We start from the raw sequence: 13,876 nt of genomic DNA, 5'->3' as shown, positions 1-13,876 counted from the left end.
TCAGAAACTTAGTCCCACTTCCTCGTAATCCTTTTCCAGAGCTGCCAAGTCTTCCCTGGCTTCAGAGAACTCTCCTTGTTCCATGCCTTCTGTGATGTACCAGTGCAGAAATGCCTTCTTGGCATACATGAGGTCAAATTTGTGGTTCAGGAGAGCCCAGGCTTCTGCAATTGCTGTGGTGTTGCTCAGCATGCAGACAGCCCTCTGGACCTGGGCCAGGTCCCCTCCTGGAATCACCATAGGTGGCTGGTGGTTGATGCCCACCTTGAAACCAGTTGGACACCAATCTACAAACTGAACAGAGGTCCTCAACTTCATGGCCGCAATCGCCACATTCACATCCTTAGGAACCACATCTCCTCTGTAAAGTAGGCAGCAGGCCATGTATTTCCCAAGCTTAGGATCACACTTGACCAACTGGTTGGACAACTCAAAGCAAGCTGCAGTGATGTCAGGCACGGAGAACTGTTCATAGTAGGCTTTGTCAGCAGATACAATGGGAGCAAACGTTGTCATGGGAAAATGTATTCTCGGATAAGGTACTAAGTTGGTCTGGAATTCAATAAGGTCTACATTCAAGGGCCCTTCAAATCGGAGGGGAGCAGTAATGGAAGATACCACCTGAGCTATAAACCTGTTGATGCTGGCATAGGAGGGGCGTTCAACACCAAGTTTATGATTGCAGATGTCATAAATGGCTTCATTGTCCACCATGAAGGTACAGTCCGAGTGCTCAATGGTAGAATGGGTGGTGAGGATGGAGTTGTAAGGTTCCACTACAGCAGTGGAGATTCTAGGGGCTGGATAGACAGAGAACTCCAATTTAGTCTTCCTGCTATATTCTACGGAGAGTCGCTCCATCAAGAGAGATGTGAATCCCGATCCGGTGCCTCCTCCATAGCTTCGGAAAACCAAAAATCCCTGGAGTCCACTGCATTGTTCTGCCTAAGGACAGTGCATGCAATGTTAGAACTCCACCAATTTAATTCAGATTTGTCCACCTGGATGTCAATTGTAGGATACAAGTTCCCACAGGCAAAATCAAAAAAAGTTTCAGAAAGGACTGGTTTACCGTTTTAACTCCACAACCCACATAGCTGTTCTGAAATATACCTGAGTATATTTTGGAGCGAGGGAAGCTCTTTCAAGATTTACTCCAGATTGAGCATCTCTATTCCAAAAATCCAAACTCTGATGATACTTTTTGAATGCTGACATGATGCCACAAGAGAAAAATTCCATACCTTGCCTTTTGGTGATGGGTTGCAGTCACAAAACAGCACATCAAAAATATTTTATAAGATTATCTGCAGTCTATGTGCATAAAGTGTATATGAAACAAATGAACTAAGTGCTTAGATTTGGGTCCCATTCCTAAAATAACCTCATATGCAAATATTCTAAAATTTTAAAAATCCAAAGTATTTCTGATCCCAAGCATTTCAGATAAGGGAGACTCAACCTACATGAGCAAAGCATAAATACCCAACTATCTTTCACTACCCTCCATGAATTTATCTATATGAAATGAAAAGCAAAAGACCTTACCAATATAAAAGAAAATAAAATGGCATTGGGGAGGCTGAGACAGGAGGATCACGGTTCAAGGACAGCCTCAGCTACTACTTTGCAATTCAGTAAGACCCTGTTTCGAAATAAAGAATAAAAAATAGAACTGAGGGTGTAGCTTGGAGGTAGAATGCCCTTGGGTTTCATCCCGCAAAAAAAAAAAAAAAATGATGAGCCAAGTAATGTTGCCCCCATAATAAGTGAAATACCCATCACTCTTGCATGCTCCATCTATGATGCTAATGTAAGGAGCATTGTGTTACCGAACAATTGTGCCAGATCACCTGGTTGACAAAAGATCTCCAGATGCAGGTCCTTACAGAAGAATTATCTATCAGTAAATAAAGTAACTAATCTCCAGATAGAATGTGCCTCCTATTAACTTCACAAGTTAATAGTTGTGATTACTGGAAACTAACATGTTAGAGTCCTTTGAAAGTCTTCGATAATAAGATAAACCCCGTGTTAGCAGATGCTAGGATAAAAGGGGGGCACCTGGGAAGTGTAAACGCCTCTGTCACCCTTTCTATGTAACAAGGTGTAACTAAAGTCAACATTAGGACCCTTCTCCAGCTCTCAGTACCCACAACAATACCCAGGGTGAAAGGCTTGGGTGGCAATAGTGGTGAAGGTAAATAATTCTGGTGATTTCTGCTGCATGATCACAAGTACCCCGACACGGCCCGGTCAGAAAAGGACCACTTACCAGCTTTCGGATCCTCTCTAGTACAAGGTCGATGATCTCTGAGCCCACAGAGTAGTGACCTCGTGCATAATTATTTGCAGCATCCTCCTTTCCATTAACCAGCTGATCTTGATGGAAGAGTGAACGATACTTCCCCACGCGAATCCCATCTGCAGATGAAGAAATGTGGTCAGTGCACGTGTTCAATTCAACTGTGGCCTTTTGCTAACCCTCTCAGGGCTCTGACTCTAGTCCCTGCCTTTCCCCCCAGTGTTTTGGTAAAGAAGAAAAATTTATACTGCAGAATTAGCCTTTCTTAAGCTAGAAAAAGACTGAATTACTTACATATACGTTGAAAGTGTAGTTTCCCATCATATACCCTGTATTGGTCTTAGGGCTGCCATAATTTAATTTATAAAAAATTTGTCTTAGAACACCAGAAGTTTATTTTCTATTTTTTCAAGAGGCAAGGAATCCATAATAAAAGTGTGGGCAGGGTTTGTTTCTTGATGTTTGCTCTTGGAGACTAGCCACCAAGCTATAAAGAAGACAAAGCAACCTACAGAGAGTTCATGTCAAAAGGGGCCAAGGCCCCACTTGCATCCCTGTTCCAGGCTCAGCCAGCCACTTCAGCGAGCCACCTTCAAAGTGGGTCCCCCAGCTTCCAGCAGAAGCTTCCTAGTTGGTCCCATGTAGAACAGAGAGGAGCTATCTCCTCTAAGCCCCTTCCAAATGTCAGACTCATGAACAAATGAATGTTATTGCCCCAAGCCACCAAATGTGAGGGTAGGAATAGGAATAGGAAACTGATACATAATATCAACCCCAAATCTACCCTCTTCTCCTGGTTTTCTCTTGTTGAAGAACCCCTACTCTTCGTTATGTCCCTAGCTCCATTTCAAGAGTTTTTGCACAAGATACTAAAAAGTAGGACATTACTAAACATAAAAGTATAATTTGAAGATTTGGTTCTTTGCTTCTTTGAAATCATTTTCAACTATTCTACTCCTTACAATCAGATAATGACAAATTTTCAAATTCTTTGCCAGTAGCTTTTGGCAACCAGTTCTCAAACCCAGAAAAAGTTTCGATGTTCTGTTAGGATCCATGTGCAGAAAAATTAACAAGGTTTTAATTAGTTTCATCACATAGAAAAATAAGGCTGACCTAGTCTTCCCTTTGGGTATGTTTTTCATCTTAATTACCCTAACTGGCTATTGAATGAGGCTCTGAATTTGGAAAAGGTCCGCACGATCCCATTCAGATAGCTTACTACAGTCTCATAATACTGCCCACTTGTATATTTTGATGAGGAACCTAGTTAAGTATACTAGAATGCAAGACTTAAATTACCTATAACAGTTGGTTCCAAATCCATCAAGAGTGCTCTGGGTACCTGCTTCCCAGCTCTCGTCTCATGAAAGAAGGTGCCAAAAGATGCATTCATACGCTCTATTCCAGCAGCTTCCAACTGGCCTTGTTTACTGTCAAGAACGATGCCATCTGGCTGGATTCCATGCTCCAGGCAATAGAGTTCCCAACAAGCATCCCCAATCTGGACGCCAGCTTGACCGATGTGAATGGAAAGACACTCCCTCTGAAGTAAGCCATAGCAAGTTAGAACAGGACAGACACTCGGACACGAGCAATGTTACTCAGCATTTTTTTTTTATTACAAATGACAGAGACCAAGCTACCCTTAGCCCACAAGAAAAATTTATCATGAAGATAGTAATTAGAGGTATCCATGGAAACCAAAAGCCAGGGCACATACAGCTAAAGTTTTAGGACAACTGAACCAAAGGCTCAAATTCCATTAAAACATTTCTTTCAACAGTATAATGTAATCATCCACTGTTTATTGACCTAAGAACTGAGTTAAGAATTAATATTTCCTTATATACCTACGTGTGTGTGTGTGTGTGTGTGTGTGTGTGTGTGTGTGTGTATGGATGTGTGTGAGTATGATGTGTTGGTGTGGTTATCAGGCCAGCTCACCCAGAAAAATATTACTACTTAATGGAATGGATAAAACCAAAATCAATATAAATTTATCAGGTAATACAACTCAATGAGAATAAATAAAAAGATGTTACCTTCCATGCCTTGAAAATTTACATTTACTATACATATATTTTCTACATAATGAAGAATATTCTAATCTTAAAAGTAGTGTAAAACTCACCAAGGACAAAATGCAATAGAGTTAACAATTCCAAAATGGAGAACTTCTAGATCATAACAAATAAGTTGGTATAAATAAAGATTTATTACATAAATATTATATATAAATTAATTTTTATAGCCATCAATAGTTTTTAAAATCTTGAGACATCCACTCAATAACTAGGAATATAGCACAAAAAATAAATTACAAAAAAAATACCTGAAATGCAAAGATTTCAGCTCAATATCATTCAAAGCATTATAACTTATAAGAGTAAAAAACATTTATTTATTGTTGGACTTTTATTTATTCCTTATTTTTTGTATATGTGAAACTTGAAATTGAGCCCAGGGATATTTGTTCTGCCACTTAACTATTCCTCCAGCCCTTTTGTAATTTTATTTTGAAACTGGGTATCACTAGTTTACTACCTGCTGGCCTTGAACCTACAATCTTCTGTCTCAGTCTCACAAGTAGTGGAATTACAAGTGTGCACCATTGCACCTAGCTTGGAAATTTATTTAAAGGATTGCACTTCAACCCAAGGTTATCTTATACAATCCTTAAATGTTTAGCAAAATAAAATATTTATGACATAGAAAATTTTTATAATTAAAAAAATGAGTAAAAATATGTAAGACAGGTGTAATGGCACATGCCTATAACCCCATTAGCTGGGAGAGTAAGATAGTAAGATCACAGACTCAAGGCCACCCTCAGCAATAGAGCAAGACTCTGAGCAGACTAGTAAGATCCTCTTTCAAAAGAAAAACTAAAAAAGGCTGAGTGTGTACCTCAGAGGTACAGTGTTCTTGAGTTCAATTCTCAATACCAATGGAAAAAAATACACATGACACACATAATTGTCCATAGAGTACATGTCAAAGACATTTTAAAATAGGTATAGAAAAAATCTAAAAGAAAATGCATCAAGTTACTAGCTGTAGTTATACCTGGGTAGTAAAGTAATTTTTCCCACCTAAACTTAGCTATTTTTTCTTTTTTCATCATCTTGTGTATTTATGTGTGTGTGTGTGTGTGTATGTGTGTGCGTGCATGCGCGTGCATGCATGTGTGGTGATATCTGGGATTGAGCCCAGGGGCATTCTATATCTGAGTCATACCCATATCCCTAGTGTGTGTGTGTGTGTGTGTGTGTGTGTGTGTGTGTGTGGTACTAGGGATGGAACCCAGGGGCATTCTATCCCCAAGCTATACCACCACTCCTATTTTTTATACTTTATTTGGAAACAGGGTCTCACTGAGTTGCAAAGGGCCTAACTAAGTAGCTAAGGCTGTCCAAGAACCGCAATCCTCCTGTCTCAGCCTCCCAAATGCTGAGGTTACAAGAGTGTTGCCACCACGCCTGGCTCCCTCATCCTCTTTTTACATAACTAGTCCCTTTTTTAAAGCTAAACAACATTTTTACTAACTTAAAACAGATAGTTATTTACTCATTTAGAGAGAGGGAAAAGGTTAAATCCTAGAAATCTAAAATGGCAATTGCTGATTTTAATATCTTAGTGTTTTGATTACCATTAGTCCTGGAACAAGTCCATGTGGGGGTCTTACCTAAAGAAACTTGTTTTCCAAATCATCAAAACCCTTTAAGTTGTTTGATCTGGTAAGCTGAATGACAGCCCTGCGCTTGTCCATTCTGCACGGCCTCACAGTCTAAGCTTCCACTACAGAAAGACCTCAAACCTCCCCATCTATCCCCGGCCCATGGTCTACGCAGACCACTACTGAGAGGGAGGGACGAAGAAAGGAAATAAACAAGGAGAAAGCTCTGGCCTGCCACACCCTTACAATCTGATTTGGACTCTGTTCATACTTAGAAGCCTAAAACCTTGTACTTTGTGATAACAAGGTATAACACAAATTCAAGTTCAGTAATTAGTAGAATTTCAGTCCTGTTTCCTCTCTGTATAACTGTCAGTTCCTTGTGACAAAAGCACCCTACTTACAACCAATTAATATTCCTACCTGTATTTGGTGTGTAAAAATCAAGACGACCCCTTGCATTACGAACGGGCCTTAAATAGCCTTACCTGCAAAGTACAGTTTCGTTTCTCTCTCCTTCTATAAGACTTTGAATGCCACAAATGTATTAGCTACTCTAATCACATCAAAACTTTGTTCCCAGCTAGGTATGGTGGCAATCCCACTACTTGGGAGGTTGAAAAAAGAGAATCACAGGTTTCGGGCAACTTAAACCAGACCCTGTTCAAAAAAAAAAAAAAAAAGGAAAACAGGGTGAAGGGTGTCACTCAGAGCTAAGTTGGATCAGAGCCCAGTCTCAGCAACTTAGTCAGACCCTATTTCAAAATATAAAGTAAAATAGGGTGGAGGGTGAGCTCAGAGGTAGAATATCCTTGAGTTCAATCTCCAGTAACAACAAAAAAATTAAAAAACAAACAAAAAGCCCTTTGTTTCCTAAATTTAAATTGAAATTGAAAAAAGGGAGGAGAGTGTTTATTGTTTTTGAATTATGAAAACCTATTTATTTGTAAAGTTTACATATACATTTTTCTAACTCTCTTCTCCACCTGTTCATTTCCCAATCCCGTATTCCACTGGGATGTAGTATTGGTTCACAATATTCACAGTAAAAAGAATAATAATTACTAACCAAAATACATTGCTGTTCGTCATGTGGCTCAGATATCAAAGTACTACTATTCTTTTTACCTCAGTGGGATTCACTTGGCCCAACAAGCACCCTCTTGGCTTTAGAAGCAGCTGAATTTATAACTGTGTCCAAGGGTGGAGAAGACTATCTTCACCTAATTCTCCTCTTAGCCTTACTCTCTTCCAATCTCTCTGTTAAGAAATTAATCACACTAAAAAATACTGTAAAACTGTACATTAAATGTCAACAGCAGCAAGTCACAGCACAATAAACACAGCTACAAGCTCATTTGAATGAGTAGGAAGGCTTAATTTTTAATGAAACATTTAATTAAATTACTGTAGATTCTTATGCTGTTGTAAGAAACAACAAAAGACCCCTTGTGCCAGTTACCCATTTTTCCTCAATGAAAACATCTCACAAAACCATAGTATGCTATCACATCCAGCAGGACACAGAACAAGATATGGTCAAGATGCAGACCATTTCATTACCGCAAGTAGCCCTCATATTGGAAGACATGATTTTTAAATGAAAAATAATTCAAATATCCTAAGAATTCTGGAGAAAAAAATTCAACGGGGGGGGGGGGGGCAAAATGATTAAAAACAAAAAAGCAGTTTTAAAGGTTGTTTTCATTGAGGACTTAAAACTTCCAAGACACTGAAAAATCACTGTGGCTTGCACAGTAGAGAACAAAGGGGAAGTGGGTCTTAAAAAGTGGTTTCAAAACAGAATTGTTGTTAGGTCACTATCTTCATTAGTATACTCAAAGAACTAAAGCGAGAACAAGGAAAATGTCTGTAAACTTTAACCTACCATACATTTATGATCGCAGCAATAGTAACCCAGGTCTGAAGTCCCCAGAAATTCCTAAGGAAGGCGTAAGTAAAATTAAAGCCATCGACTTAAAGAAAAATCAGCATGGCAGTTCAGAAACAAGTGAAAAACTAAAGGAACAGGATGCTCCTGCTTCAGTCACAAAGGCAGTGAATGACTGCAAATCAAGCAAGCTTTACGTGTAAAGAAGCAGTGCAGATGTATAGACTAGAGCCTAGCCAAATTTGCTTCCAACTTTTATATATGGATATTGAAAGAAACAACTATCTGCTGAAAAAATTGTCTTCTATTAAATATTTTCTAAGAATTTTGGGTGGAGCTAAAGGGCTAAATATGAGTAAAACCAGCCACCGCAATACCAAATCAACACTTTCAGAAATGTACAAGTACTGAAGCCACTTACCATGTTGATCTGAACTTGTCCCTACTGCCCTGTGGTAATGACTGAGGAGCAATTATTTCCAGCTAAGGCTTATCACAGGGCCCGGAAATTACCCTACCTGAGGGCTGAGAAGCTTTCTTCACTTAAAGCAGTACAGTCACTTTTTAGTTTTCAGTTCTCTGGCCTCAACGTAGCTTTGATGCATCCAAACAGCCTGTGATAAAAATCTGTGTCAACTACAGGTGAATTAGTGACAGCTTATCTGAATATGCTTCCAACATACATGGTGAAAACATAAAATGCCTTTAAAGAAATTATCCTTTTGTATTAAGAATGTACTGCACCGGGCATGGGGGCGCAAGCTTGTACTCCCAGCATTTGGGAAGCTGAGACTGCAGGATCGCGGTTGGCGGACAGCCCTAGCTACTTGGTGCAACTCAGTGAGACCCTGTTTCAAAACAAAAAATAAAAAATAGGGCTGGGGATGTAGCTCAGAGACATAATGCCCCTGAGTTCCATCCCCAGTACCACACACACAAAAAAGAAAGAATATATTCATCATTAATGGGGAGAAAGAAGAGTAAAATTTGCTGCTGCAATAGCAGAGCAGCTTTTTCTATTGCATGGGTTGTTTTGTTTGTTTGTTTTTGTTTTTGTTTTTGGTGGTACTGGGGTTCCTGGAAGCCCTTCTACCTCCGGGCTATACTCCCAGACCTATTTTTTTATATATATTTTTATTCGGAAACAGAGTCTCCTAAGCCAGCGAGCCTGGCCACGAACCTGCGCCATCCTCCTGTCTCCGCCTCCCAAGCGCAGGGATTACAAGCGTGCACCACCAGGCCCGGCTTGCATGGGTATTTTATGAACAGTGTCTCCTTAAATGTCCAACGATCTAAAATACACAGAGCAAACCAAGAAAGTGGTGGTTTTACCTCCCCCTCCCCCTCGTGGACACCAATGGAAAAAACCCATTGATGCAGTAGTCACTGGAATGTATTTGCTGGGTAGTAACAGGCAGGTAGGGTGTGCCTCGAGGATGCATGTCAACTAGAGGCATATGGACTTTTCTGCTAAATCCTGTTTGAGTTCTCTCCCTTTACCACTGGATATACTCACCTTCCTGCTCAGTTTCTACCTGAGTTCTCTTCCCTTCAGCCTCGAAATCCTCTCCTTCCTGCTCTGCTCAGCCTTGATTGCCCTCCCCTTACATCTTTAGGTCATCTTCCTGCTCAGCAACGCCTTGATTTCCCTCCATGTCTGCCTTCACATCCACTCTTCCCCGCTCAGCTCCAACTGCTTCCCTCCCTTCTGCCTTCAGATCCCCTTCTTCCTGCTAAGTTCTTCTTGCTAAGCTCTAATTCTGTCCACTTCCGCCTTGACACCTCTCCTTTCTACTCAGCTCCACCTTGAATTCCCACTCCTTCTGGCATGAGATCCCCTTACCTTCACCTTGAGTCCATCTGCTTCTCGCGTGAGATCCTCTTCCTGCTCAGGGGCACCTTGAGTTGCCTCCCCTACTGCCTTGACATCCTCTCCTTCCTGCCAAGCTAAACCTTGAGTCCGCTCCTTTTCCGGCTTGACCTCCACTTTTTCTGCTCAGCTCAGTCTCAAGTCCCGGCCCTTCTGACAGCTATGTCTGGAGTTCCCTCCTTTATAGGTATGACATTCTCTCTTGACATCCCTCTTTCCTGCTCAGCAACCCTTCGAGTTCCTGCCCCTTCAGGATGACATCCCATCCTTCCTGCTCAGCTCTGCCTCAAGTTCCTTCCCCTTCCGGCATGACATCATCTACTTCCTGTTCAGCTCTGCTTTTAGTTCCCTTCTGTTTAGCCTTGACATCCTCTCCTTCCTGCTCAGCCTCAGCTCAAGACTCTCCTCTTCTGGCATGACATCCTCTACTTCTTACTCAGTTCCTCCTCAATTGCCACCTCTTCCCGGCGTAACATCCTCTCCCTACTCAGTGCTGCCCACAGTTCAAACCCTGTCCACCCTCTCCTTCCTGCTCAGCACTGTCTCGTTCTCTCCCCTCCAGGAGTGATATCTTTTCCTCCCTGCTCAGCTCCACCTCGAGGTTCCGCCCCTTCCAGCATGCCATTGTCTCTTTCCTTTCCGGCTCAGCTCCCTCTAGAGTCCCCTCTGCTTCCAGCGTGACATCCTCTACTTCCTGCTTAGCGCCTGAGTTCGCTCCCCTTCCTGTGTGTATCTTTTTCTTCCTGCTCAATTCTGCATCAAGTTTCCTTTCTTCTGCAGTGACATCCTGTTCTTTCTGCTGAGGTATGTCTGGAGATCCTGCCTTGTTAGGCATGACATTCTCTTTTCCTGCTCAGCTCTGCCTCCAGTTCCCTCCCCTGCATGGGTGGCATCCTCTACTTCCTGCTCAGCTCTACCTCTAGCTCCTTTCTGCCTTGACATCGGTTTCCTCCCGCTCATCTCCTCCTCCAGTTCCCTCCGCGTTTGGGGTGACATCTTCTGCTTCTTGCTCAGCTCTGCCTGGAGTTCTCGCTCCCTCCTGTGTGACATTCACTGCTTCCTGCTCGTCTCTGCTTTCTGCCTTGACATCTTTCCCTCCTGCCAGCTCTGTTTCGAGCTCCTTCTGCTTCTGATGTGACATCCTCTTCTTCCTGCGAAGCTCCGCCTCGAATTTCCTCCCCTTCCTGCATGACACCTCCACTTCCTGCTCAGCTCCCTCTCCAGTTCCCTCCTCTTCCTGCGTGACATCTTCCTGCTAAGTTCCACCTCGCCTTCACTCCCCTTTGGCGTGACATCTCAAGTTCCCTCCACTCCCAGTGTCACGTCCTCTCCTTCCTGCTCAGCCCCACCTGAGTTTCCTCTTTTTCCATCTTGAGACCTTTTGCTCTTGATCACCTTGCCTTCTCTCCCCTCTGCCTTGAGATATCTCTCTGTTCAGCTCTTCCTCAAGTTCCTGCTCCTTCTGCTTTGAGATCCTCTCTTTCTACTCAGTTCCACCTTGAGTTCCTTCTTTTCCCCAGTGGCTCTGCTTTGAATTCTCTCCCCTCTGCCTTGACAACTTCCTACACAGTTCCATCATGAGTTCCCTCTCGTTCTTACTCAGCTCCACCTTGAGTTGTCTACCCTTCCTCCTTGGCATCTTCTTCCTGCCCAGTACCTCTTTCTATTTAATTTATTCTATGACATATGTGTTTTTATTAGTTACATTGAGATCAGACAACATACTTTAAATTATTTTTCTATGTATTTGTTATCATACTAAAGCACATTGTATTCGTTCAAAAGAAGACTAGAAAAGACCTTAGAAGTTGGGAACAAACAGAAAGCAAAAATAAGAAAGCCTTAAATTATCACCATATTACATCTATTATATTAGATAATATTTAAACCTAACTTTAATATTAATAACTTTAATAGTCATTTCATTAAACACAATGGACTGAATCCTTAATCAAAATACAAAAGTGAAAAAAATAAGTTATATTTACCAAGGACATATTCAAAATATGAGAATACTAAAAGGGTTTTAAGATCCTAAGAATATAAACCTTTGATGAGAAATAAGATTTCCAAAATGTTCAATGAATTGTTGAAAAGATGTATATTGTTTTATACAGATAGCTATATCCATTAAGTCAAACTGATTTATTGTGTAGTCCAAATTTTGAATATCAACTTAAAAAGATATATCAAACTTTTCACCATGATAATGGATTTACCTATTATTTATCTTTCTGTCTGTTTTTCCAACAAAACATTAGGGTCCAATGGAAGAAATTTGATACAGAAACAAAATAAATATCTTTCTGTTTTATAAAATAGTTTTCCTTATTATTTAAAATTAAAAGGAGCCTGAAAACTGGGGGAATTATTGGCAAATATAGATAGTATTCACCTTATGAAACTCAAACCCAGAAACAAATATAACTCAGAAAAACTTCAAGTAATACTGATAACAATCACTATACTTAGGTTTTAAATGATATCAAACCTAGTTTTAAATATTCTGCCTTGGGCCAGGTGTGGTGGCACATGCCTATTATCCCAGTATCTATGAGTCCGAGACAGGAGGATCAGATTAAAAGTTATCCTCAATAATTTAACAAGGTTCTCAGCAACTTATCTAGAAAATGTTTCCAGATAAAAAATAAAATAGATCTGGTGCGTAGCTCAGAGGTAGAATGCCACTGGGTTAAATCCCCAGCACCACAAAATAAGTCAGTAAATAAATATTTCTATAGATAAGTATTCTGCTTTATTGAGACTATGAATACTCTTTTGCTTGTCACAACTCTGAATATACTAGATATACCTTTACATTCCGAGTTTTTTTTTTTTTTTTTCAGTACTGGGGATGAAACCAAGGAACATTTTAACTCCAAACTATACCCCCAGCCCATATTTTATTCTTTTTTTTTTTTCTTTGCGGGTCTACGGATGGAACCCAGGGGCATTTGACCTCTGAGCTACACCCCATACCCTATTTTTTATTCTTTATTTTGAAACAGGGTCTCACTGAGTTGCTACGGGCCTCACTAAGTAGCTGAGGCTGTCTGTGAACCCAGATCCTTCTGTCTCAGGCTCCAGAATGCTGGGATTATAAGCGTGCAACACCACACTAAACTACATTCCAAGTTTTAACTTAAAATTACAGCATGTTATTGTGCACTTCATGGTTCATTCTTTTTATTGGCTGAAAATGTTCTTTTCCGTGGGTTAGCTGTAATTAGTCATTTTCTTATCATTGTTCATTTAGGTTGTTTTTAAGTTTTTCTATTATAACAATGTCATTGGTATTTCTTTATACATATAGTTGTATTTCTTAGATAAATTCCCAGCAATTCCCAGGAGTGATAGTGCCAAAGAAGAGGGCATTTTTAAAACCTTTTACAATATGTAAAACCAAAGAACATGCTCATTTGTTCAACAATCTTCTTCTTGAGACAGTCCTTCATTTTATTTGTTGTGCTTTTGCTGCCTTCTTGCGAGCAGTGGACATCACTTCTCTTGCATTTTGCTAATAGACTGTCCCCTATGTACTGGGAGACAGGAAGGCTCCTCACTAGATCTCTATGGTTTCCTAGAGACAGCCCTAAGAACACAGTGCCAGGATCTTTGGTGACTGGGGATACTTCTCACCTGAATAATTTCATATATGTCTAGCCAATAATCAACCTTCAAGATCATTATGTTTAACCTCTCTTATCCCCAAATACTAAGAATGATCTAGAATGGCCTAAAATATTTCCAGCCCACCTGCCTTGAACTGCAGTGAAAGTCCTAATAATCAGTGAAAGAAGTACTGGGCCTTAGGGGATGAAGGGATGGAGTCAGAATAAAATTACGAATGAAAACTGCCCTAAAAACCCTTTCTCTATCTCCTCTCTTTCCCAGGACTCCTTATCAAGAGGAGGCGGGGGCGGGACTCCGCGTCTCCTAGCAACTGCGGCCTGCTCCCTGATTGGATGATCGCTGCGCAGCCGCCATTTTCAAATCCCCGGATGCTGGCGGCGGCGGTAGCGGCCCTCCGCTAGCGGGCACTGACTGCCTCGCAGGAGCTGGCGGGCACCGTGCCCGTCCCCGTCGGTCTCCCGGGCACCCGGCCACCGCCCCACCCCCGTCCTCCAGGAC

General features: G+C 41.1%; 1 protein-coding gene across 1 annotated transcript; it reads right to left on the bottom strand.

Moving 5' to 3' along the window:
* TUBAL3 (tubulin alpha like 3) lies at positions 1–861 on the bottom strand (the record flags this gene model as incomplete). Its single annotated transcript, XM_080717154.1, has 1 exon — positions 1–861. One exon carries the CDS (start codon positions 859–861, stop codon positions 1–3), a length of 861 nt encoding a protein of 286 aa, XP_080573280.1.
* Between the last annotated feature and the right edge of the window lie 13,015 nt (positions 862–13,876).

The sequence above is a fragment of the Muscardinus avellanarius genome (assembly GCF_963383645.1).
Source record: "Muscardinus avellanarius genome assembly, chromosome: 20".
Classification (NCBI taxonomy): domain Eukaryota; kingdom Metazoa; phylum Chordata; class Mammalia; order Rodentia; family Gliridae; genus Muscardinus; species Muscardinus avellanarius.
Note: the sequence above shows the minus strand (reverse complement) of the source record. Positions and strands in the feature narration are given on the sequence as shown.